This window comes from Simochromis diagramma, unplaced genomic scaffold (genome assembly GCF_900408965.1).
Source record: "Simochromis diagramma unplaced genomic scaffold, fSimDia1.1 OVJJ01000501.1, whole genome shotgun sequence".
Taxonomy (NCBI): Eukaryota; Metazoa; Chordata; class Actinopteri; order Cichliformes; family Cichlidae; genus Simochromis; species Simochromis diagramma.
This window is the reverse complement of record NW_024387320.1, coordinates 5,202,765-5,230,267: the sequence shown is the minus strand read 5'-3', so window position 1 is coordinate 5,230,267 and position 27,503 is coordinate 5,202,765. Positions and strand designations below refer to the sequence as shown.

Below are 27,503 nucleotides of genomic sequence, written 5' to 3'. Positions count from 1 at the left end.
AAAAAGGCAAGGTGAGGTTTATTGAAGAATTCATGACAGTTTCTTTGCCTCTCGGTAGCCCTCGTGTTGACAGTCTTTTGTTAAAACACAGTGATGCACACATTATTGTAGAAGTCAAGACTCAGCACCTGAACGTGCTTTACATTAGATATCAAAAAGAAGCTTTTATCATAACTCTGAATAAAAGAAACAAAGGCCATCTTTGGCACAAAAAATGAACATGATGGGAAAAAAAATGCACCTTTTTTGTGTTTTTAAATTACCAATATTTGGTAACTGTTGGAGTTCTTGTCATAGTAAAAACCAAAAGATTGCAAACAGATGTCACTTCATTTTGATTGAATGAATTTGCTTTTGGAAAACAATCACATCTTTGGTTCGGTGACCTATTTCTAAGATTCACAAATTCTGTAGTTAAGCAAAACACAGGCAAAAAGAGGCAGGGGAGTGGTGAAGAATGGATGTTTAACAATTTGTCGTTTGATATGTTTTCCTTTCTTAACTATTTAGAAAATCCCTGCTGTAAAGATGTGGCCATTTCTCCATAAAGTATGAAAAGTTTGGCCTGAATTTGAACAAAATCGCATCAATTACGAGACAAATTCCCACCCTGACCGAGACGATCGGGCTCGATTCGTCAGCCTTGCGTGGAACAGCTGCTGTGCTCTGGGTAAAGGATTCCTAACATCAACACACTGCATTGTCTGCCACAGAACATGCCCACATGTACTGACATTTAAAAATAAAAAGTGAAACAGACAAATGTGTCATCGCAACTTGTCACCAAGGACGGAAAGAGTGATAGACACTGTTAGTGGGTACTTTTTTCCCCTCCCTTTGATAGACATCACCTTGGTTTAAACGGAAGGGCGTTTTCTCAAAGTGAAGTCAAGCCCAAGACTGCTTTGCTTTCAATCAGAACCAGTGATGGTGAGTCAGACACAGGGGTGGGCTAAAACAAAACTGAAAAGGGAGCCAGGGACACTCGCTGAACTCATAAAACCGTCTGTCCTTACAGCCAGGCAGTTCACATCACAGTGTGTGTTTGTGTGTGCCTATATACTGTATATATTACCCTGTATTAGGAGAGACTCCCTACCAGTGAATAGAACACTCAAGTGTCTTCAAGTTTTCTCCTTTACTGCTGCTCTGCTCACCTAAACACTTGAGTTTTAATGCAAACATGCTGACGTGTGACAACCAGCAAAGCAACTGCCACTGTGTGTTAGATCTACAGGACTAGCTACCTGCATTCAACTGTTACACACAAAACAAAAGAGAAAAAAAATCGCATACAGACTTTTTTCTTCTCTGAGAGAACCATGTGATGTACATTCAGATCACTCCTCCACCTTGGTCTGTTGTTCGGCACCCGGGGAGTGTGAACTCTGTCTCAGTGTCTGATCTTTGTGCTAAAAGAAGGCGACACCGCGGTCAGTCACACAGGAAACTGAAAAGGCAGACAACCACACATCCTGCCTGAGCTTTGGAAGAAACACTTCCTCCTTAAAAGTAGCAAGTGCAAGTACTAAAGCTCTCTCACGTGAAGGCAGTGAGGCGATGCCAAGAGATAAACATGATACTATATACGTATCCGCAGAAGTTTAAAGCCTAATATGGCAGATGTGTGCTCAGATGTCTCTGTAGGTGGGCGAGGTGGGGAACGACACATTTTCACCGTGATCTTTGGAGAGAAATTACATTCACAAAAATTTCAAGTGAATTAAACAGAAGTAACAAAGCAACATCAATAGCCTGAGGCTGCGCGTCCATCGCAGACACAAGTTTGAAGATATCAAAAACAACGAGATCTTCACTCCAAGATCAAAGACACTGGTAATGGCTATAAGTTGACCCTGAGGTCCAAAAGATTATTTGCCAATAGGCACCTTCTGTTCACTACTTTTGTAGTGTTGCTGAGAATGAAGGTAGTGCTCAAAGAACAAACAAAAAAAATTGCAGGAGCAGATCCGTTTCTCACTCTCACCAAAAAAATCTCAGAAGTGAAGGATGGTGTGCATCTTGATCTCACCTTCAAACTGGCAGTGAAATGGATGAGACGAACAGTGGCTCCAATGCACTATGGGAACGGTCTGTTTGCTAATACAGATGAAACTCTCCTCCCACTACGCTATTATCTTCTGACAAATATCACATAGATATTTCCCTATACAGTCTGCGCGTCTCCACTTCAGACAAAACACATTTAGAAAAGAAAAAAAAAAATGGTGTACAGCTCTTGTACAGCATTACAACAATGCGGTGGAACTCAGCAGCTTTCCACAAAACAGTCTTCATTTGTTCATTTCGGTATCTGCCTGTGCGTCTGGCCCACAGCAGCCGGCACCCTGGTTGCCATCAGGGCTTTTTGGCTGCTGTTTTGGCTTTCCCGTTGGGCCCTGTTTTGATCTGGGTCATCTCTACATCTGTCAAGGCGTCAGGAGGAAGGCACGAGCGCATGCGTTCAATGGTTCTCTGGTAAGCTGCCCTCTCCTGCTCCAGAGAGCGAATCATGTGCTTCATTTTGCTCTCCCGAGAAAGGAAGTTCTCCATGCTCGTCTCCAGAGTCTGAATCTTTTGCCGCGCAGCCTGGAGGACACATACATTGTATGTTAGAGCACACAGAGTACAATGTATAGACTAACATTTAAACAGGAGGTGAAAATAATATAGGTTACAAAATACAGTTACAAAATCTCAGAACTAAACTAAAAGTCTAAAAAGGAAGAATTTGTAACTTGTAGTCACACGATAGCACGTGACCTTTTTAAAAGTGCAAATCAAATATGATTTTATTTCTTACAGAATCACAAGCACTTGTTAAATGTTGTACGAGCAGATTTCCAACACCATAGGTGTGACTCAGACGAGACAGATGGGACAGTAAATAAATATTTCTTTAACGTGTATTTATATGAAGACCATCAGGTGTGACTTTACTGGTTCTACTTTAAACATTAGTGAAGCGATATCTGCAGAGCATGCAGCATTTAGTCCCTTTGTCTTACAAACATTGGTACTGTGTTTTTAACTTGTGTTTTAGTGCCATCTATAGGTAGTTTTAGGTACTACTACTGGCTTCAAAATTGTCTCCACACAGTGACACTGGGTTAAAATGTTTACCTCAATTATATCATAGTCACGTCAAAATTAAGTAACACCCGGCAGGGGAGTGGGTGGGGCTGGGGTCTCATAGAGGTTTGAACCTTCACTTCCTTACCTGAAGTTTTTCCAGCAGCTCCATATTTTGCTTCTTCAACTGCGCATTTGTCTTCTCCAGCTTGTCAAGCCGCTCAGAGTCATCAGGCAGTGGTCCAGATTCTAACATCTCATCTTGTAGAACGTGGTACTCCACTTCGTATGCTTGCAGCTGCTTTGAGATGTCCATCTCCATTACCTGGCCATCAACAGATAGATAGATGCCACTGAAAGACAGCTCGTTATCGTACAACACTCTGGTACCAAAACATTAAGGTCAATGGAAATGCACCTGCATGGAGAGTTCATCAACAAATAGCCACAAAAAGACGAAAGTGATCTTACAAACAGCTTCAAATCACGTGGGCACCTTTCTGAGGTAAAAGCATATTCTGAAGCCTTACTGACACAGGCCAAGAGACTGGTCACCGACCCCCTGGCAACCACAAGTCGCTAGGGAACAAAGTGCATTCTTTGACACCAACCATGAATTTCAGTTATTTAGTGGTTGATGGATGTTGTAAGGATTTGAGCTTTGAGCTTTCACTAGTATCAAATTTGGGCCAGGATGCACTTCCAAGTGTTACTGTTTGTTTAATAATCTGGCACTGTAAAAAAAAAAAAAAAAAAAAAAAAAAGGCAGTTTGTGTACCTTAGCAATGGTCTGCTCCATCTGTGTGTGGCTGAGGGCGGGGAGTGTCGTTTTCAGATAGTCCACAATGCTCTCAAAGCTGTCACACTCAACTATCTCCCCCTCATGGCTGCCCAGCAGACAGAGGGCCACTTTAAAAATCACCTCAGATCCCTCGACAAACAAAAAATCTGAAAAACAGGCAATACATAAACCAGTAGTGATTTACGGTGTTTTTCCTCGAGCTGTAGGGCTTAGCAGACAATTAAATTATCATATCCATTTTTGCATGTGAGCAAACAAACCATTAATCTAAAAAGAAAAAGTATCAAAGATATGTATATACCAAAGATGCGGGACACAAAGCCGAGTGGGAATTGCGAGGCAAAGAGCGTGAGGAACCACGGCGCGGCGTAGAGGCTCGGGCAGATCTCGTGCTCCTCAAAGTGGTTGTACAGCTCACGGTGATAGTCGTGCAACAGCCTGGTGAGCTGGTACATCTGAATCTGCACACACACATAAACACAGAAGCAGGTCAAAACATGCTGCGTCGAACTGGTATGTCAGGACTTGTTAACAGAATGTCACAGAGCAATCCAGGAATCACAAGCTGGCAAGCCAACTTTTATCCAAACACAGAGCCCTTTAAGTATTATTATTTCATAGACTTGCTCAGACATGCGTCACAGCCAGACATTTGATGATCTGTGCTCTTTAACAACACGTTAGTCAAAAGCACAACCAATAGAAAAAGGAAGCAGAAGTTAGCTCAGGCTAAAATTAGACAGTTATCAAGTTTTACAATTTCCTGACAGTTAAAAAGAAAGCAAGTAATACCTTTAGCTCCCTCAAACTGAGCCACTGTGCAGAGAAAACAGACGAAACTCCTCCTGACTTTAAAAACTTTGGATTAAAAGTGTAAACCCTGCAGGGAAGAGAGACCTGGCTCAGCAGTTACCTGAAGCGGATTAAATATTACCACGCCTGCTGATGCTGTAACTGCAGCGAGGTCAGATGATGTTTAACAGATACAGAGCAGGAGTGGTTTGACTAAGAGGTGGAGACACTTAACTGCTGTTTGCTCTTGGTAGCTAATAAAACCCACACAAGGGTTCGTGCAGCAGTAAGTAACAGCTAAAAGTGAATGTTTACAGCATTATAGCAGTTATGCAGTAACAAGCATTTGTTACTGTATAACTGTTTCGAATAGATTGGAATTTGTTTAAACTGAACGCCACCTTTGGCAATGGACATTTGCATGTGTTATTGTGCACAGCATTGTTTCTACAGTCAGCGGTGGCACTGGAGCTTAACATTTGCAAATATTCCTGCAATACATAATGAACACAAACACTGGACATTGTGACAGAATAAGTTGTTCATTCCACCCACTGACCTGCAGAGAGACCATGTCGGGTCTGTACTGCCGCCTTATGCCGAGGTCATACATGAGAAACTTCAGCATGTCAAAGGCCTGCTCTTCACCCATGTGGAGGAGCAGAACTCCAGCCACAAAGCTGATACCCTGGCAGTAGCCAACCTGTGCAGCACAAGAATTTTAAAAAAATGTTTAAAAAGGGGGTTATTGCAAATTTCACAACAATCATTACAGTACAGGCCTTAAAGTGAGCCACTGTGGGGATTACAGTATGTACCTCTGTATCCAGCAGAGAGTAAGCTTTCAGGAGGTTGTAAAGGGAGAGCTGTCCAGCGCCAAGCTGGGCTGAGAAGTACTGGTGGGTGGGGAAGGTCCGGCCTAATCAGAGAGACAGATAGCGAGAGTAAATGTGAGAAAAATAACCAGGAATTTTTGTTTTCTGGTTAACACATTAAACTACGAGCAACAATACTGAAGTGACAGCTCTGAAAACAGTCGCCTTTGCTGAAGGACCAGCTGAGGCCATCTTCAGATTTCCGGCCTTCCTCAACATATATAATCATAAACAGATACAGCGTGTGTCATGTGAAAAAGGAAGTTTCTCTGTGCATTCCTGCATAACCTTACTGTTCTCATTGGAATTCAGAGGTTCTGTAGCAGCCAGAAGCTAATTAATATATATATCAGATGTTTATATCAGTTTGCTGGTCTGGAGCTTTCAGGTGTGTGTTAACACAATACCACAATCTTCCCAGGAGTGGACGTACCAGCAAATTCACCAAAAGGTCAGACTATATAATGCTCAAAGAAGCTGTAAAACACCTGAGAGCTTAGTCTCAAATCTTACAGGCCTCAGTTAGCATGTTAAATGCTCGAGTTCATTACAATCAGAAAAAGAATGTAGAAAGTATTGCAGCTTGTTTTGAAAGGTTTCCCAGACTTCTGCAGTCCTTTGTCCTTTGGCCATAATGCACAGCACCACATTTGGCAAAAACCAAACACAGCATATCAGCACAATATGCTGTGAGGGGTGATGATTTGGGATCGTTTTTTAGCCACAGGACCTGGGCACCTTGCAGCCAAACAAAGTATTCTACAGTCAAATGTGAGGTCAAAACTGAGTCATGCAACAGGGCGATGATCACAAGCACACAGTCAAATCTGGATCTTACACCAGATTGTTCATAAACAAATGCCTGAAAACCCCAATGAAGTGAAGCAATGTTGCAAAGAAAAGTAGGCCAAAATACCTCCACCATAACGTGAAAAATTGACAAACTTATACATGTTAAAGGAGAGTCTACAAACTGAATCATGGGGTGTACTTTCTTTTTCACATAGACACAGAAACATTTCTACATGCATAGATTGTATCTGTATCTTTGATGAAATTCGTGGGTTTTTGTGGTCCTGTGCACACCTAAATCGACCAGAATGGCATGCTGCTGTGCGGTGAGCTGCTTGAGGAGGTCATGGTAGTGGGTATCCGGGGCTAGCTGACGTGGCGGGAGTCTGTGACGCAGCCGGTGCTGATGGGAAAGAAGCAACCAGACTTCCCCGCGTCTGCTCTTTGGAACTCCTGCACACAAAGAACCACAACAGAAATAAAAGAAACAATGTTAACTTACAATGTTTGTTGTCCTGTGGGGAGTTTCAGATTTATTTATAGCGCTGTTTACATGCCACTGGTGATACGGTTTTCTTTTTTTCTTTTTTTAGTGCCTCTCACCTTGGCAGAGGGCACGATACATTTCTTCCTTGTCTTGTGGGACCGTTGTTCTGCCCGGGGCTGTCAGTTTTCTCTCCCACAAAGCCTGTGCATCTTTGGAGCACTCGCTCACTTCTTGGTAGTTAAGCTTCATCTTGCGGATGTGCAGCTCATCTCGGCTCGCTGCAACAGAATGTATATGAATATATATATATATATATATCAGTATAAAAAGCGACCGACTCATATTTAATACATTAAAGTCCATTAAAGACTCTGTTTTCAGAAAAAGAAAAAAAAACGAGACTAAAGGCCAACAACTTTGAAATAAGCCCCTATAACTTTGGATTTGTAGCAAAGAATAATGACAATTAAAAGATTTCATGTTCCAGAGAAAGCGTGGATACAAAGCATCGCGGCTTCAACCTTTAATCACTGGATAACATGGAAACCCTTTTCACATAAACGCAAGCCACAATAGGCATGGAGAAACTTACAACAGCATAATGGGAGCACAAAAGATAACAGAAATCATAAAGTATGGTCACCATGCACGCAAAAAAAAAAAAAAGCTGAATCGAATGGTACAATAACCAGCCACCAGACGCATGCAAAAACATATCTGCTTTTATTTTTATTCCAAATTCTCCTTTTATGTTGCTTACCTTCTATTAAATAGTTATTCACAGTTAGGTCCTCAGACCAGCATTGATGTCATAGTAGCAAACAAAGGGAAAGAGATGTGTTGGTGTTCAGAATATAAAAGCGACACATAGTACTTCTCCTGTCTGTCACTGGAAGCAACATATTTATTAGGTCCATGGTTTGATCTGGGCATTTACAAAATATTATGATCTTAGGTCTTTTCTTTAGCATTTTAAAGGGTAACTTCATTAAAGATTATCTTTTTATAATAAGATAGCTGTTCCCAATCGCCAAAAATAACATGCTAAAAAAAAATAAAAATAAAGCCCCAAAAGCCCCCAAAATAACCCACTTGATGTCATTTTTTAGCCATTTGTTTCCTTAGGTTTGCAAAGCTGCATCTGGACAATTCACAGTAGCACTACTGGTGCTATTATTTCAGTCTTTTTATAAAGGAAAATTGCAAGACTTCACTGTAAGCTACACTACCGCTTCTACAGAAGTTTGTCTATCTGAAAGTGCTGCAAAACCAAAACTAAATGTAGCTTTGCTCAAGTGTCCCAAAACCAGTATGGCGTTACCAGACTTCTGAAAATAAACAAAACATGAAAGAGCTTAACGAGTTGCTAACCTCAGCTCCTTTATCTCTGTCCATGATCATAAAGCTTCAGTTGGGAATGACAAGACTTTAAAGATTGGAGTACGGGGTAAGGGATGAGTGTAAAGTTTAGATGACAGGTGAAGTAAAGAGACAGGAGTTTAAATTATTACTGTAATAAATATCTTCCTAGCTTAATATAACTTAACAATGATATCCAAGCTTTCAAGTTATAGATACTAACAGTTACTGAAGGGAAAAAATACTTATATACACTTTGAAGTCTTTTGCGGTAATATCAATATCAGTCATAGTACCAGGCTCCACTCAAGTTCACTATACTTTGTGTAGAATTAACTAGTTAGACTCACCTTCAAGTCTCTGATTCTCCTTCTCCATGCGCAGCAGGAGGATCTGCTGGTGGATAGCTGTCCTCCAGAGAGCCCGGTAGTCAGCTGCCGTCCTCTTTGACTTCTTCTCTGACCCAGGGTCGCCTGCCTGGGGCAGCAGCTGACCCAAAGGGTCCAGAGATGAGGCACGAGGGGAGAGAGGCAACAACTCCCTGTTTTCGGAGTCGTCTGAAACACAACATCCAACACATGGTAAATATAGAAAATATATTGTTAAGTCAAAGCTTTTGGAACAATGAATGCTAGAAAATAAAAATGGGCTTTCTGCAGTGGTAGTTCACAGATTGTTAGCACTCAGCTCTGCAGCTGCACACAGGCATTCAGACTGCTCTAGCTTCTGATCTGCTTTGGTTTTACAGTGTATTAACAGTCTCACTGCTCCCATCAATGCAGCAAAAACACAGCAGGGAGCTCCAATAAACCCAGACCAATTTTAACTGAACAGAAGGACAAAAGAAACAGAATCACTTCTTAGAGACAGATGTTTGACTTTCAAAATTGGAGACAAAACTCAGGAAAGCAGTCAAAAAAATGAAACTGTTTTTTCTGGCTTCAGTCAGAAAATATTCTAACTATATATGACTAAATCAGTCGTAAATAAAAATCATGATACAATTTTGCAATGCTGCTTGGTCAAAAACCTTGTTAGAGACTTATTCATGGGGGAAAAACAATGGTATAAAGCTACTTGTTCTCCCTTTGCTCTTTTTCAACCCTCAGTCTTTGCGTATAAGCCTGGAATTTAAAAATCTGTTTGAGGTACTGTCATTTCTTAGAAGAAGATTCGATCTGCCTTCTAGTAGATCTGTGGATTATACAAAGCTTTTACATTGTGTTTCTTGAACTCTTACAAGGATCGAGTTGCCAGACCTGTGTGCGGCATGGATGCAGATGGCTTGTTCATTGGCGATGCGACTCTCAGAAAGATCTTCTGTCTCCAGGAGACCCTGCGTGGGCTCAGAGGGAGACCCCCGCTGAACGAGTCACTGCTACAGCCAGACAGAGTCCTCTTCCTGCCTTCGCCATTGCTACGAGAGAAAACAGCAGCGTCAGTGACACCTGACAAACGAGTCAGGTGTCAGCTTACACAGACTCTCTTTTCAGCACACTTTTACAAATGCAGACACACAAACATAAGCACACATACACACAATGGTGGTAAAATAATACAAGCTCTCTGGACTGATAAAAAAATAGTCAAGATGAAACTTCAACATACTGCGCCAGCCACTAACTCCTTCCCAGTGTAAATGTTAATAAAACAGCAAAGTCAGCATGTAAAAGAGAAACATCGGCCACAGCTGAGGTGCATGCAAGTGTGTTCATCTGCTGAAAAAGAAGTTGGTTTAGTAAGTGGAAATGAAAAATCAGAACTGAAAAACTTCCCCACCTCGTAGCAAATGTTTTCCTTCCAACTCAGCAAATAAATGCCGGTAAAAGCTGACCGTGATGAACATTGTTGCAAGCTTGGCTGGTGCTGCTGAACTGAATACCGAACGTCCCATTTCTCATCCATGTCAACAGAGGTTTTCTACACAAGCGTACAATTACCAGCCTTGCAAGAGCAAAAGTGGGTTGTGAAAATTTAAGCAAATTTTAATTCAGTTCCTTTGAAAGTGCAGATTGCATTCTTTAGTCTGCACAAGAACAGAGCTTTTTCGCTTCTCGCTCAGTGTCGCTTAAACAGCTGGCGAGCTTGTTTAGCACACAAGAGCCCGTCGGATCACGTGGGCAGTGAAAAACAGGAAGTGACCTTGGATTGAAACAAATGGCACTGAGAAAACAATTGTTCTACACATATAACACTGTCTCTTTAACAGATTAAAACTCTTCCCCTGACCTGCTACCTCTTGCTATGTTTTCATGCTCGCCAAGTCCCTAAGGGGCAAAGTTGTCATACAGTGCAATCAACAAAGCAAACTAGGCTGCGAGCACGTTGGAGTATTTAGATCAAGTGTCTCCAGTGCTGTGTCATTTAAACTTCTCATTCATCATCATTGTAAGCTGTGCTCAAAAACTTGCTCCTACTGCTGCACCATCAGGTATCAAACATACTATATTTGCTTATTTGTGAAGCTAACCATTAATAGCAACTGCTGAACATAAACGTATCAGGGAATCTTATTAGCATGCCGAGTTAGAGTAGCAACTCTTGCACCAGTCAGGAAGGATGAAGGTTAAAGCTGTGAGACACAGTTATTAAAGCAAAAAGCTTGCAATGCACATGCAAATGCAACAAGGGAGGGATGCATCAGCATCCCCTGCTGAGAGAAACAGGAAGAGGATGGCTCCAGCTGCATACATGGCGTGGAAAAAAATGAAAAAGAATTTTATCCTAAGACAAATTTGCTTTGGATATACAGAAAAAGAGATACAGGGCAATAAAGCTGGGTGTTAAAAAGGTGTTGACAGCCAATGGGAATACTGCTACTGCCAGCAAAGAACAGCCTGTCCCTCCCACCCATCTCATTCCTGATGAAGTCCCCGGTATGGGGTGCATTTCAGTCTAAGCAAGGGGGGTTGCCTGAGCACCCCCCTCTCACCTCTTGAGGCTCCCACTGTCTGGAAGGGAGCTCAGGGAACCCAGTGAGCCCTGGTAAAAGCTTTTCAGGAAAGTGGGAGCAGTGAAGGAGGAGGGGAGGCTGAAGGAGGAGGAGGAGGACTCGCTCTCCGAAACACTGCGTGTTCTTGAAACAGCCACGGGACTGGGCGGGCCAAACATGAAATGCCCACAAATAAAGAAAAACATTACACAAAACAAAGAGCTTTCGGTCCAAGCACAGAAATGAATAAGGGAAAAAAAAAAAACAAGTGGGGAGCTTATGAGGGATCAAAACAGTGACAGGAAACTTGTGATGCTATTGTTCGAGGACAGCGGGGCAGAAGGTGAAGAGATTATAGACTGATCAAAGTGCTGCAAATAGATTACAATGTCTGTGCACACACACTGTTGACGCGATTAAAAGAAAAGCAACCAGTTCTAATGATTAAGTTAGCATTAGCCATATCTTCAAACAAAACACAAAAGCTCAATCCAGCAAAGGCGGAAAGGGAGGGGATCTGTATAACTGCAAAAAGGAACAAATTTTTAACTCCTGCAAATATCACCAAACAGACGCAGAACCCTTCTTTAAAACTGCAGAGGGTGATTAACTGTAAACTAGCTTATATTCACCTGCTTTGCAGCAACTCTGGGTTAACGGATTGCTGTCTGCGAAGTGGAGTCGGTTTGTTCTGTATTGGCAATTGGCCGTCGAAGGAGATGCGTTTTTTCACAGGTGGATGGCTGAAGGTGTGAGCGCGCCGACGAAACTGAAAGCCAGCTTCCGGGTCTTCGTCCGGGAAGGCAGGAGGGGAACCTGGGGGGGAGTGACCAGGAGATTCCTCATCCTGCTGAAGAGGACAGAATGTGTAAGGTGGGAAGCAGTCAGTCATATTTATGACTTCACTGTTTTCCAGTGATGCATATTTAATGACATTTTATATATATATATATATATGCATACACATACATTTTTTTATGAATGGCTTCAATTTCTGTGGATCATACAATCAAACCAAAAGTCAGTGACAGAAGGCAAAAGTCAAAAAGTGAAAAATCAGTCCATGTTTCACTGGAAGTTAAACCACACGACACAGCTCACAGCCAAGTTAAACACTCAATCTCACACTCACCTATTCAACCCACAGCAAGCCTCAGTCCATGGTTCAACTTTATACTCCACGCTATCACTCCGTGCTGCCTCATGTCTGGTGGCACAACTCCCACATCTATTGTATTCTAATGGCCAGTGTCCTGTGACTCACAACATCACACACCATTGGAGGGGAGGACCTCGATGACACGCAACTGTACACGAAAGCCCTCCTATCTCCTTCCATCATGCTTTTAGAGACCTCCCTATTTAAGATCAGGGTTAGGTCATGCTGCTGCTTTCAATGCGCTTTTTTTTTTTTTTTTTTTTTTTATGTCATCAGCTACAGCTGATGACATTAAAAAAATTGAGGGCTACAGCTGATGACATTATAGACTGGAAAGAGGTCTGTTTGCAAATCACGCTAGACGATGATGTCATCTAACAACCTGATGCTGTTGTTAATTTTAGGAAAAACTGATGATAGAATTTTACTCAAATCAGAGACTTTTGCAGTAATCTCTCTTACGTCAGGGCCGAGAAGACAAATCCAGGCCACACGTGGCTCAGCAGATGCGTAACTGGACATCCTGAGTGGGATTTCCTTTTCACCAGCTCATCACATCCTGACAGAATCCCCACGAGACTACTTACTCATTTAATCCCAATCAAAGCAACTTTTTCCTGACTTTTTAAAGACATCTCAATGGCAGAAACCTTTACTTGAACCTCATAAATTAAAATGATATATGTCACTCCATGATAAATGATCACTTACATTTGTTAAAACCAGCAATAGCCAGTGCGGCTAATCATAGATAAAAGAAAGAGAAATAATAGCTTAATAAATTCCCAGACACTTGGAGCTGCCATTTGAAGACTGGTATTAATAATCGTCCTTACTTGGCGGTTAGTATTCTCAATAAATCTGATATGACAGTATTAACACATCCGGTGAAAAAAGTCACACATCTGCTACAAGGAGAGAGTATTTCCTACTTTTGCGGCCTCAGTAAAACAAGTAACACTTCTTTTCTGTAGTTTTAACCCTTTAAAGTCTGTTTGCAGGTCTCCAGCAGGTTTGTGACTGTAGAGGCCGTTGTAATAATACCAAATTAAAATCATGATACAACACCAAATATTGCCTTTCAAGCTTATTAGAATTGTACAGTCTCTGTTTTTGCCTTATATGCTGTACTTTCATTGTATGTTTCACTGAATCACTATGGTGATTTCCCATTTTCCTAAGAAAATATGAAAAATGAAGGACGGCTCGAGACATTTGCACAATATTCTACAGCATGTGCTTTATGATGTGTTATATAACAATACAGTGGTTCCTCGTTTATCACGGGAGTTGCGTTCTAAAAATAGCCCGTGATAAGTGAAATCCACAAAGTAGCCAACGTTATTTTTTTACAATTATTATAGATGTTTTAAGGCTGTAAAACCCCTCACTACACACTTTATACACTTTTCTCAGACAGGCATGAACATTTTCACACTAATCTCTCTTGTTTAAACACTCTCCAAGTTCTAACCTTCGTAGAAAATTAAGTCCAGTATTATAGAATGAAACCAAAGTGCAAGATGTTTTGTCGACATATTTGTGTTTGGTGATTAGAAAACTTACAAACATACAGTGCAGCACTGCTAGCGATTGAAGATTTATGTAAATTTGACAAGCTGGACGCATTCTGTACTGTACAGAAGACACGGCACGAGATTGATTGACAATGGTCTATAGCCAATCAGGATGCAGAACACAATGCACGGTAAAAAACAAAAAACAAACAAACAAAAACAAAAAAAACCCATGCAAAAAATCCAGCATCCCTGTGCTGCATCGGCATTTTAGTTACAAATGCTTTTGCTGCATTTCAAAGAAGCTAAAAACCTCTTTAATTAATTCTAAGTATAGAATTATAAAATAATTGCTACACCAGCCACAACTTTATGTTGGGTTTGGTTTAGCCTAACCTAGCCTTTAGATTGTAAATTGGGTGCCTGGCACTCAATTGGTTAATTTGCTCGTTTACTTGTTCATCGTAGCAGCGTACTGCTAAACCCATCATGACTGATGAGGAGTCAGAGGGACCATATCACGCTCTCACTCCACATTCTGCACAGCAGTAACCACAAGGGAGCCAACAACCTTAAACGGCTCACTAGCAGCTCTGTACACACGTTCCTTCTTGTACTGTTCTGCCTTTTTGTCAGTGCAAGCTTCATCATAAAACTATGTGGGAAAAAACGCAGCACAAAATCGTTTCTCCTCATGCGAGGAGGACTGTTGGCAGATCCACCTACTGACACTGATGAAAGTGAAAGTATTCTTATCGACCTGCCCCTTTCCCGAGGACACAGTTGGAATATAGCATGCTTTTAGATGCCACGGGGTAAGAGTGAGAAGTCTCAGAGTCCCCCGACTGAAGCTCTGGGAATTCTCATGTTCATCCTCAAGGACACTTACTCTTTCAAAACTGCTCATGCTTCCCAAGCGGCCGCGCATTCGACTGGCACCCTGGTGACAGAGATGATTGTACAAAAGTTATAAAAACACAAGTGGGTAAATATAAAAAAAAAACATTTTTTAAAAAAAGTAAAAACACTCTTTCTTTTTTTTTTTTTTTACACAATTGTTTCTGACGAAAAGAAACAGCGATTAGATTAAGAGTGAAGCAGAAAGAAACAAAGGGAAAACGTTTCCTCGCTGGCTAACAGCATTATTGTTCAGCTAAGTCTCTAAGATAATAACAGATGGCAGCAGAGTTCTCCTGGACGCCTCTGCTAAGGAATTATTCTGCTGTCTCACTGGCAGATATGGGTCAATCCAAATCCCTGTGATGACAGTGACACAGAAACAGAAACCTAGAAGACTAGTAAGAGGTAAACATCATGGCGGCTCTACTTTCTGTCTGTTGCGAAGACATAAAAGACAGGGATAAACTGGGGGAAATGAGTAAATGGTTATAATAATATAACGGCAGGAAATGGGGAAGATAAGGCAGTGGCAGAAAAGGAAACATGTTTAAAAAGACCCACCCTTGCAAAGATATTCTCCAGAGAGCTAGTGAGGGATGAACGCGCTTTATTCTTAAAAATGTCGAGCTTGAAGCGACTGCCGGTGGCTGCGCCATCTCCTGCTGCTGAGCTGTTTGCTGCATTCTGTTAGACCGCAAAAGAAAAAGATTTAATTAACAAGACTTCAATGAATTTAATTATAAACCAAAACAGGTTCACTGTACGAATACAGTTGCAGATCCTGTGATAAAGCCTGCAAGAAACAGCCAATAGCTGCTAACTGCTTTAAAAGAAGTGGTGCTGCTGCTGGAGACCTGCGCTACGATTGATAATATTTAGCATGCAGATCGCTCAGGGTATATCATTCCAAAGCAATTATCCACAATCCTCTCATACTTTAAATGTCGTGTTTCCCCTCTCAGCAACTCACGGAATGTAAACAGCGGTTCATTGTAGGTCTCAGGGAGAGGGACATCTACATCTATACAAAGCAACAAGCTTTACATTTAAGACAGCAGCTAAGGAGTTCTTTTACCATCAATATTTCTACACAATTCCTTTATCAACACAAAGTCCAAAACAAAACCTTAGGATACGGTCTGAGAAATTCAGATTTTATGCCATTTCATGCAAGCGATTTTCAGAACCATCAGGGGTCTGAATTGACGTTTCTCAGATTTCATGTTAAGGACCACTAGAAACATTTTAAGGATCCAGCCTGTCTGTTTGTTTTTGCTTTTCAAAATGAAATTTAGAGTAAAACCAACAAATCGATCGACAACTGTGATGTCGCCAAGTGTCGATTCTCTATTCAACAGAAACACCACTTTGCTGGAAATTATTTCTGGACCGTGAGCTTTCTCGTGCACTTACCTTAGGGGCCTCTCCAATGTGGAGGTGGGACTTTTGTTTGGTTTCACAGAGCTGTCTCAGATGAAGAATCACAAGCTCATTCTCCTCCTGGTCTGACGCAGGCTTCAGTCTCTGCAGAAATGAATGCACAAACACTCAAGTGTGAATCAACAGCTGTAAGAAATAACATGTTTGTATCAAAGTGTCACCTGTATTGCCAGACCTGAACTCGCTCAAAAATCTCAGCTTGCTCATTGTCGGTCAGCTGGGAGAGATATTTCTGGATGGATAACTTTGCTCTAGGTGGGTAGAGACCTGGAAACAGAGAAGATGAAATAAGCTGTACTCTTTAACTTGCTTTAACTCTGAGAAACATCAATATATTCATGAGTCAAAGCCGAGAGAAGTGCCGGATGTCTGATGCAGGTGACATGACCTACCTTCAATCCTCTCGCAGAGCTTGTGCAGGTCATGCATGGGGCAGGCTTCGCATAGCTGGATCTGAGTCTTGTTGCTTTGTAAGGCGGCTGCTGTACTGAAGGCCTGCTTCAGGGTCAGCATCACCTCGTCCACCTGACACGCACAGGCGAATGAACACGCACAAAGAAAGAGATGTTTGCCACATGCACTTAAGAATTTCATTTTATTTACATAATTCCTGTGACTCACCAGGGATTCACTGGCACACTGGAAAATGTAGCACACATACTGACTGGGACCAGACTCTGAGTGGTGCCGACAGATGAATCCAAAATGGTCAGTGTGTTTGATACCCTGGGGATGGGAGCAAACGACAAACTAGCCTCAGAGGCCTGGGATAGCTGTGGAACTTTATAGCACAACACCATAATGATGATTTAATTATATCATATTTAATTACTAAACAACCAACAAAAGGTGAAAAGAAGTGTATTCTTACATTACTGACAAAGATCTGCCACTAAATTAAGGAATAAACACTAAAGGTCTGCTCTTGTGTAAAGATGAGCAAAGGCTCTCTGTGATTAGATTCCAGTTGCTAGGGCTGCAGCAGAGACACAAGAGAGACCTTTTCAGCGTAAACATTACAAGTAAATATACACCAACCTGACAGCACGATGAGATATCCTTGAAGTTCTTCTCCAGGACCACAGTTTTACTGTCAGGACTTATAAGGTTTACTTCAAAACGTCCAACCTATGAAACACGAGAGAACACGGTCACACAGAGTGAAGCAAAAACATGTAATAGATGCATGAAAAGTTCTCACAAAACAACACGGATGGGAGAGCATGTGTGTAAACACACTGGGATCTCCTGTGATGTTAAGCATTTTATGACTAGGACTATAATTATTCTGGGACCCGATCGGCAACAGAGATAAAACACGCTCACGTGCGCTTTAAAATCAGGGTCAGCGAGTCTCCGCTAATGATTTTTCCTCATAATTGACTGCTACGTACAGTATCACATCGAGCGTGGTGCTCTAGTTTTTAAAATTAGCTTCATGAGGAAACAGGCATGGTGCGTGAGGAATGGCAGCTGGCTCACAGTGCGGCGCACATGTTTCTCATGAAGCAGCGACCGTGTGTTATCACAGGAGCAGTGGTGAAGTCAGTTTTTATTATTTTTTTTAATACCACAGGAGTTACGGCCTTATTAACTGGAACAGTTACACCAGGCCAAGCTGGTCTACACATTATAGCTGCCAGCCACGTGCACATAAAAATGATTTGCGGTGGTGTTAACCTCAGCAGTGAGAGTCTATGCAAAGGAGGCCTCCGTGACAAACAGCGCTGAGGCCAGCGACCATTTGGTTTTCTGGTGTAACAGATGGAATCAAGTTTTACAACACAAATTATGGTTTGGCATGAGGAGCTTAAAAAAAGCCATCCATATTATTGAAAAGGGTATGTTTAGAGTGGAGTAAATCCAAAACAATGCAAAATAAGACACCCAGTCAGCCCAACTGTACACTGCGTGCACATACACGTAAGGTGGACATCCCTTTAAGCTCACTGCAAATTATTTATTAAGATATAAATGATGCCTTCAGGGCCCAGGTCAGTCACTTCTCTCCATACTAGACAAAGATTTTCATGTGAGAACACTGTTATTTTGATAAGTGTTCTGCATCGAACCGAAGGAAAGAACTTGAACAGTCATTTGGACAAAGAGAAGAGAAGCGCTCTCACTGTGACACCAACACATTAGCAGTACAGCACAGCCCTTTACTCCGTTCAACTTCTCCTACCTGAAAGAGCATAGTGCGGTTTTTGTCTGCATCCGAAGGCTGAACGTGATTTGGTGCGCTAGCGTGACGGCGGCGTGTGGAAACCATGACGATGCCTTCTCCCGGCTTCCTCTGCAGACTCCCCACCATGCTGCTGCAGCGTGTCCGAAACTCCTGGGGCTCCTCGAATCCCGAGTCCTCCTGGATGGACTCGGGGAACGCTCCTCGTAGGTTGCTCTGACTGCCGCTGCTGAGAATACCTTTACCTGGATCAGACACATCAAACATGAACTCACACCTAAGTTTAGAAAATTACATCACTAGAACCTTTAGTCGCTATTGATCTAATGGATATACTCCAGTGCTGTTCTACCAAGTACACAGGATTACCCAGTTTGACTGAGTCATTAAATTAACCTGGATTTTTCTATTGACCTCTTGTTTTTAGTAAATGGTTTACTTGCCTCCTGATGAACATAAAGTGATAATAACAGAGTTATTATAATTGTGTATTTTTTACTTAGTTTTTATTTTAATTTCATTTTCATCTTGTTTGTAATTCAGTTTAGTTTCACTTGATTTTCTTGGTTCAGCTTAGTTTTTGTTAGTTTCAGTTTTAGTTTTAGTCTTTTTAGGAAACTCAGCAACCGCATGTATTACCATAAAAACACAGAAATTTTTGAAAGCATACATTTAGAGTTCCAATAAACACATCCATCAATGTCTCAGTTATAATCATGTTTTTACCAAACTAACAGATACTAAACCCAAGGATATTTCCTATAAATATTTTATCTTTATTACAGTTTTTTTTAAGTCTAGTTCCTATTTTTGCTTGTATAGCCAGCAACTTGATAATTACATAAATGTGGATGGCTGCCATATTTTGTGAAAAGTAAGCGTGCAACTTGCTGTTTTCCATTTGGAACACTAGCCTGTCAACATAACAGCGAACACAGTGTAATACAAGGAGGTGCACAAACAGAATAATCCACACTGAGTCAAAGTGAGCACTGTAAACCAACCAATAGAAGAAACATTATAATCATTATTTGGCTGAAGCTAAATTATGCAAGCAAATGTTGTCATTTTGGGTGCAGAACAGACACGTCTATAAAGTCGCTCTTTGTCTCCTTGTGTTTAAACTTGATTTTGAGTTGCAAATCAGCTTTTGTGTCCTTGCAAAACTGACAGTAGCAGCATTTACTTACAACAATGTGGGACATGTGAACCTGACCAGCCTTCAAGTTACTGGTTGTTGCTGTGCACACATACATCATTTCAATAAAACTTGTTCTAATCATAAATTAGTTTGAAGCGTTCATCCCCACCTGAGGTCACGTCCTCCCCTCCAGGACCTCTGGGGTCTTCCATAGTCTCATTCAGAGCAGAGGAGAGCGGGTCTCCTTCACCTCCCATGAGAAACTCCACAGGGGGGCTCTCCGTGGATCCTCGTTGACCGTTGAGGAGTCGAACGCGTTTGCGCTCAATCTCGTGCTGGCGAAACTTGTCGATGCAATCATCGACGAGCGTGGATGGAGCCTTCTTGTATCCGACCGTCACCTGGGATTTTTGCAACACCAACAGCATTCATCGAAGCCCCTTGTTATCTTAAAAACACTCCATTCTAAAGGCATATGCACCGATTCCTACCTTGCCACAGTAAAGCACTTCAAACTTCTGGGAGTTGTAGAAGGCCTCGTCGGTTTCCTGTTTGGGTTTGGCATCTTCCTTAAGCGCAGTTTTGGACACTTGGCGAATGTTACTAATTACCTCAGGGACCTGTAAGCGAGGCAAGTGGAATGAAAGGATGTGATGAACAGGAAGACATGAACAAAGAAAAACCATGACAAAAAGACTAAGGGAGGTCGAGGGGAACACCAGCTTCGCAGACATTGAAAGAGCACGAGTATAACATAACCCTAAAATCTAAAACAACGCAATTTCTAACTTTTCGTCAGGTTCTGTAAAATATGAACATGAATAATGCTTCATGTCATTCTCAAAATGACAAATAAAAACTAAGGAAGTAAGAAATTAACAGTAAAAAAATTACGTGGAATCATATCAATACTGTTGTTTTGGTTATGCATGTTAAGACATAAATAAAATAAAACCATATTTAGACTTGAAATTTAAATAACTTGAAAAGAGCATAAGATTTGAACAAAAACTGGTTAACAATAGACGGACCAAAAGCTACAGTGGTGTCAGAGGTAGGCGTGCAGCCATGGGGAACACCCACTCTCTACAGCAATGAATAGAAAACAGAAGGCTGGGGGAAACTCGAGACTTGAAGGTCAATAAGCCTATTGCTGCTACACTGTGGCACTTAAACATTAGCAGGCAGCTAGTGTGTTAGTGTCATCAAAGCTTGATAACAGCTTGCTTTGATAACAAGTCAAAGATTTAAAAAAAAAAAAAAAAAAAAAACAACAGGCAAAGACAAAAAAACACCCCACCATAATTTAGGCTTTGAATACTTTTACAATGGGGACCGAACAATAGCAGTGGAGTCAGAGAGCAATGAATCACCGCTGCACTAAAATTTTGGCAGCAAACAACTGACTGAAAGCCTCGACGCTAAAGCTCCCTAAAAGAAGCAGAGTGCCTGGAACTAATGCTGCAGTCAAGGTCAGCCAAATACTGTGTTTAAGACAACAGTGAGGGCTAAAACAAACAGCAGCTCCACAGACTGCACACATCAGATCAGATAAGAGCTGGATACAGGCAGTTGAACAAATATATTTCTAATGTGGACTGGAGAGGGAAGTTGTATAGCAAAGTACATGGCGCTTACTTCAGAGGTGTGACCAGAACAACAGAGCGCAGAGAGGGGAGGGCAGGCAAACAGGAAAAGAAAAGCTGTGAATGAACTCAAACATCCTGACAAAGCCCGTGTCTGATTTTCATAAAAGGCAATGAGATCAAATGCACGTCTGCTACTGGGGCTATTTTAAAGTCCCACTTTCTAAGCGCCTGCTTTCCCACCTCCCCCCTCAAGGCCTTGCGCTTTTCCTGGCTGGTGACAGAGCGTTGCCTTGAGATGAGGAAAAGTGGAAGTGGCTGGGGTGGGGGTGATGCTCAGTCCTAATCCCACACTCCAGAAACTGTGAATGATTTTCAAACTGTTGGCTGACTTCTTTTCAGGATAAAATAATATCGCGGTGATCATTTTAAGCTTCAGAAACAAATATCTGCGCTCTCTGTAAACGCGGGTTGTGAATAAATGAAAACATGCTGTAATAACTTACAAGGGATGAAAAATAAACCACACATGGGATCTTGATGGCTACATTTTGTGGGAAAGTGCATTCTTCATTGGAAAAGACAGTGTTGACACTACGAGGTCGAGGTAATCAAAAGGTCTCGTTGGCTGAGAACTACAGCTGGCCACCACAACACTTTGTCACAAAGGGAGGGGGAAAAAAAGAGACAGGTTTGTCTAAACATTAAAAGGAGCTGCTTTATTATACATGAGTAAGATGATGCCGAAGCGCCACTCCGTGCGATCAATTATTCCTTATCTACCCAATACAGAGTCGGCAAAGGTGCTCGCTTCTTGAAGGGAGACATGCACAGACAGGCAGGCAGAAAAGCTGTTGAGGAAATAAAGGAAAGCCAGCGTCCTCTTCCCACTAAAGCGGTTCTTTAAACTAGCGTAACATTCAGTGATCACAGGCTGGCTTCATTAAACAATATAAGCGACGGCGGTTGTGAAGCAATGCTTCTCTATAAACACCAGTAGCAGAGCAGAGCTTTAGAGCTTAGGTGAAAACAAACACGGGAATAGTGCCCTCTGAGCTGCTAGAGTCCTGAGTACTCTCAGTGCATAGCTCCCATCATGTCCAAGCGCTCTTCAAAAGCCCCTAATAACATCAGATCTTACAGTAGATGGCACATTGCTCTGCTGCTATTATCGGCAGCAATAAGCCAGACCGCTGAGAAGCTGCGGAGTCTCACGTTCGGCCACAATATCTGTGATTAGGCCTAATTAGGCTCTTTTGGAGGTGCACAAGTTATCACTGTGTCAATAAAAAGATAAGAATGGAAACAGAAAGCAAGCGAGAGATGAAACGTAATACCCCACGTCAGACCAGAAGCAATCAAAGATCGCATGCTTTTAAGTTAAAAGCATGCGATGCAAGTTCTTAGAAAGTTGCCCAAATTGAATAGAAAGACAGAAAAAACAAACAAACTGTAGCTTATTAACATCATAAACATCAATTTATGGAGTTGCTTTAAGGCCAAATATCCGTCTTTGTGTGGCTCTGGCTCTGCAAGGATGTTCTGATGCCACTTGACATTTAAAGTTTGACCTCACTGTAGCCTGTGCTTTTCCATGTGGCTGAGGACAAATGTAAGTTGAACAAAATTCATATTTGACCACAACAACAAGCAAGCAAACAAACAAACAAAAATTCCTTATGATATCTTTACTGCCACAGTGACAAGATGTCACAACTGGAAATTGTAATGCGTCAGTAAAACGTCTGTTTTTTTTTGTGCCAATACAAGTGTATATGTAAACATAGATCCTGGTAATAAAACAACTATGGAGAGACTGTTTTTCACTTTGTTTATGCTCTAATTTGACTGAAACTTAGGAGGGAACTCACAGCCATGTGCAAAAGAAACTTTTCATGGAGTTTTATGCAGCCCTGTGAAAAACTAAGTACACACTATCATTTTCGCAGCAACAACTTGAAGTAATAATTTTCTGTCTTGTATGACTTTATCAGTCTTTTGCATGACAGCAGAGGAATTTTGGCTTGCCATCTAAAACTTTGCTTCAGTTCAATGAGGTTTGCAGGCATTTATTTATGCACAGCTCTCTAAACGTCCATGCCACAGAATTTCAATCAACCTGAGGTCTGGACTTTGACTGGGTCATTGCAACACCTTTATTCTTGTTTTTCAACCATTCTGTTATAGATTCGCTGCTGTGGTTGGGATCATTGTCTTGTTGCATGACCCAATTTTCAGCCAAGCTTTAGCTGTCAGACAGATGGCCTCACATTTCACTCCATAATACTTTGGTATAGAGAGGAGTTCATTGTGACTGCAAGGCGCCCAGGGCCTTTAGCTGCAAAGCGAGCCCAGATCATCACCCCTCCACCACCATGCGTGACAGTTGGTAAGAGGTGTTCATATTCTTCCAAATCAGCCATACTTGTTCAGTATTTTCTCTAATTACAGTCTTATATGTAGATCTTGGGTTTTTCTGCATTCTCTCTGAGCGTTGCATGGGGTGACCTTGGGGTGAATTTGGTGGGGTCCCGACTGTGCACCTGGCTGCCTGTCCTGTCAAAACTCACTTTTTCACATGACTGTATTTGATCCGGTGACTTATCTGTCACACCAAATTACCAGACAAGCAGCTTGCTAATAATATACATTTTTATAAAGTTAATCCAAGAACTCAAGTATTCAAAGCTGCTTGTTATGCTTATCTGACATGTAACAACATATCAGTGACTGCAGACAGTTTCCCTTTCATTGTTAACTGTGCACAGAATATCATGATAACCGGTTACAAATATGTGGCCTCAGAAATCTGGTCACATTAACAGACAGACACTGGGCCACTTTTCCTTCTCTGGGCAACAGGTGCACGTAATATAAGAAAAAAAGCTTTTCAATTCCTGTCTTTGGCACAAAAGGGAAAGTCACTTGATATAATAGATGAAAAAACAAGCTCTGCACGGTTTGTAAAGCTGAATGGTAGACAATGGCTTTTCCTATTTTAGTTTAACAGTGTGTGCCACTGTGACTGAAAATGAACATCACCCACAGCAGAGACAACAGGTTACCCAGTGAGTGATTCCACAGTGGTACTGTTCCAAGTCAGAGCAGAGGTTAAAAAAAATGATGCAGGGGTCTGTGGTTTATGCTGTGCAGGCCTTGAGTGTGTGTTGCTGGCTTGATAATAGCACAGTGGTGTTGACTGGAGACTGTGCTGAATGTGTGCCTATCAGTCTCACAGACAAGTCAAGTAAACATCTCCCACTTCAACTGAAAAAAAAGTTTAACTTGTGTCCAAATCTTCCCTTTGATGCTTTAGCAAAATATTATCCATGGCATGTTAATGTGAGTCTTGTTAACCCTAACAGTGAACGCGTGAGGACCGAGGCTGCATTTCAAGTCCAGGAGGTCAAACCTGATTTTTAGCACGATGACATTTGAAACACATACATGAGAGATGTCACGTTTGTAGGCAAACTGCATATTCAGGGCTATTCCTTTACCGTTTTATTTCTTAAATCCAAAAGGATCTAATAAGTTGCAGTGCTCTTGAAGACATCAAGAGCGTCTTTTCATTATAACCTTTCTCATCATTTTGATAGATGCCAAATCTCCTTACACAAGGAAGGCCTGTCATTTCTACAACTAAAAATAGATGTGAAACCATTCCTGCCAACCAAAAATAAAGCAATATTTTTTGTGTCTTCAAAGTCAGTTTGGAAAAAAAGAGAAAACGCACAACGTGGTAGTAAGAATGCTCGCAATAAATGCTGTTTATGTATGGAAAATGGAACAAACAGACTGCTAGCAGTTGCCGCAACAGGGTGTTGTACATGGCAACAGAGTACTGGTAGAATTAGCCATGCATTCCACATGGTCCACCTTGCACACGTTGCTTGGGCTTGCTGGTTGCCAAACCAGTTCTCGTTGCGTAATAGTGATGAATGAGGTACTTCCAAGATACTTTTCTCACTGCTGCACACACATTCGGGCATTAGCAGAGAGGCCAGAGACCTCGAAAGTGTGCACGCCTTAAGCTTGCTGGCGCTTCTGCTCCTCAGTTTTCACTAACACACAAACATTGTGCTCAGCCCCCTGCACAGGAAACACGATACGGCACGGGCACACTTGAGATCAATGCAAAATGTGAGCATAACTAGATATGTGTTTGTGAACATTACTGGTGCACATTTCCTGAGTCAGTGGGAAAACAGGATTAGCATGAGTAGGGATGTTAGACTTCAGAATGGGTTGCATGGAATTAGGAATTGAGGTGGCACCAAGATTAAACTGCGTTTGTTTAAGAATCTTGTATAAATAACATTCTCTACCACCAAATCAGAGAAAAGATAACTCAGATAAACACTAGGGTAGGCTATTGAGTGCAGCAACTTCCTAAAAAAATATGCTATGAACTGCTTTTCAGAAAAGAGCAGAAAGGATTACTACAAATATATATTTAATCACAGACTCCCACGTTCCTGATTTCTGGCTGTTTATTTCAGTTATTACTCAAGAGTGGCATGCTGATCGGCAAGTGAATGTGCTGACTCAATATTGTATTCAGTTGTTGTCACACCACAGACACCAGACACATGTCAGATCTACAGCGGCCCCGCGAGCGCCGAGCACTGCAACTTCAGGAAACACAGTCCCATCTTCTCCAGTCTGACACATGACGCTGCAAAAGGGATAAACCGACACAAAGACAGAAAATGCCACTCTATAATGGGAGCTTTCAGCTATCATTTTCCCTTCGTGGTGCAAAATTGGTGAAACCATATGTCATTTCTTAAGCTCCGTTGCACTGAGCTTCAGGGCCACTGTACTTAAGCTCAGGGAAAGGCCAGGGATGGATTAACTTTGACCAAAAAAAAAACCAAAAAAAAAAACCAAAAAACAAAACAAAACACAGTACTGGGTTTGTCATGCCCACCATCTAGTGGCCTAAATACTTAATCCCAAAACAAACACATTTTGACCAACGACTGATCAAATATTGTGCGAGGCTGAGATTAAATTATACAGCTTTCACCTTGGAGACATTTCACTTCAGGCTTAGTTGGACATCCCATTGTTTTTGAGTTTACAGCTAATGACAGGATCAGTCCACCCTTAAAAAAATAGTTTGCCTCACCATGACATCATATTTAATTTAGTCACATATACTCAGGACGTTTGATTTGGATACTTGCTTCAGGTCTTCTTAGGTGTAAAAAAAAAAAATTATTTAAAGCTTTTTTATAAGTGTGTTTGTGTGTTCCTAATGGATCACCACGTTACTTTTTTTGGCCTGAGTTTTGGTCCATTCATGCTCATGGTATTGAAAACTGTGCTGTGCAGAGAGGAGCAGGCCTACCTGGTTGGGGTCGCAGGCCTTAAAGACGTGACAGGACATCTCGGACTCGGGGTTGTCGGGCTGGCCCCGCAGGAGATAGGCAAAATAGGTGAGGTCATTGCTGTTGTGAATGAAGCGAGATATGAGCTGTGCTTTGTGCTCGAATATGAACACTGAGGAGTTGTTGCTGGTGGTGGGGACACATCGGATGAAGGGGGGGCAGAGGACCAGATGAACTTCCCTGGGCTGCATCACAGGGCCGCAGTCGCCTTTCTCGCACCGCCTGCGGATCTCGGCCACCAGCCACGGCAGCATGGGTAGGGTGGTCCGCCTGTCCAGCAGGGACCAGCCGATGTAAGTGAGGGCGAACCTCTTGTCCGACTTCTCCTTCTCGTCGTGACTCTCCATGTTGACCCAGCAGACTTTTCGCCCGAAACTCGATGACAACAACACAGAGCAAATCCTACTTCCAAAAAAACAACAACCCCAAAACAAAAATAAAACACTATCAATATATCTTTCCCTCTTGCCACCGAGGCTAGCTGTAGTTGTGTTTAGTTTGCAACACTTTCCATGTCCACATCCATACACAAAGTTTACGCAGCGCTCAAACAAACCTCCAACATGTGCTCGCCCTTTCGATCAGCTGCAACTCTCCATGATGTTCAGTTTTTCCCTCAAGGATTAAAAAAAAAAAGAACTTCGAGTGCTGTCTATTCGCTGTTTTACTCCCTGCTCCGCTCCACCGTTTGCTTAGGCGGAGAACCAAGCGTTAAACACCCCTGTACTATACTGTCCCAACCAAGATAGCTTGCCAAAAACGTGGCTTTAGTTGACTCCCGTGTAAACACAAGTCACCCAGAGAAATCTGATTTCTTTGACGCGTTGGACGTTGTCTCCGAATGCGCACGCAGGGCGGCGCATTTCCAACGTCCCGGTCCTGAAATCCTAGTGCACAAACGCTTCTTTGCCACCGTTGCGATTTCTCTCTGCAGATGAACAATAAAATACAGACACTGATGCTTGTTTATCGTCTTGCGGCGCAGTCTCCCGTCAGTGATCCTTCCTTCCACAACGCCTCGGAGGCGGAGCGGCTGCGCGCCTGTGACGAACCGCCCATCCATCCCAT

At 42.0% G+C, this 27,503-nt stretch overlaps 1 protein-coding gene across 4 annotated transcripts; it reads right to left on the bottom strand.

The window, feature by feature from the left end:
• tbc1d4 (TBC1 domain family, member 4) lies at window positions 1–27,503 on the bottom strand. 4 transcript variants are annotated; one of them, XM_040005780.1, is made up of 24 exons: window positions 26,992–27,503; window positions 26,396–26,837; window positions 19,945–20,073; window positions 19,623–19,854; window positions 18,313–18,557; window positions 17,166–17,255; window positions 16,749–16,853; window positions 16,520–16,652; window positions 16,303–16,394; window positions 16,101–16,211; window positions 15,249–15,371; window positions 14,677–14,727; window positions 11,744–11,961; window positions 11,112–11,273; window positions 9,439–9,596; window positions 8,530–8,736; window positions 6,937–7,098; window positions 6,628–6,786; window positions 5,485–5,585; window positions 5,226–5,369; window positions 4,176–4,335; window positions 3,851–4,020; window positions 3,221–3,397; window positions 1–2,589 (listed from the first exon to the last, which is right to left on the bottom strand). In XM_040005780.1, exons 2-24 carry the CDS (start codon window positions 26,780–26,782, stop codon window positions 2,359–2,361), a joined length of 3,747 nt encoding a protein of 1,248 aa, XP_039861714.1. In that variant the 5' UTR covers window positions 26,783–26,837; window positions 26,992–27,503; the 3' UTR covers window positions 1–2,358. The 4 variants fall into 4 exon arrangements, with proteins under 4 accessions (XP_039861714.1, XP_039861715.1, XP_039861716.1 ...); XM_040005781.1 differs by having other exon boundaries at window positions 11,744–11,958; window positions 26,396–27,503; XM_040005782.1 differs by lacking the exon at window positions 11,112–11,273 and having other exon boundaries at window positions 26,396–27,500.

Bases quoted from the DNA above. Each gene is read 5' to 3' on its own strand.
- tbc1d4 (XM_040005780.1), bottom strand. From the start codon at position 26,782: ATGGAGAGTCACGACGAGAAGGAGAAGTCGGACAAGAGGTTCGCCCTC. The intron at 16,653-16,748 runs GTGAGTCACAGG...TGTGCGTGTCAG, and splicing joins AGTGTGCCAGTGAATCCCTG to GTGGACGAGGTGATGCTGAC. The intron at 15,372-16,100 runs GTAAGTGCACGA...GCGGTCTAACAG, and splicing joins ACATTGGAGAGGCCCCTAAG to AATGCAGCAAACAGCTCAGC.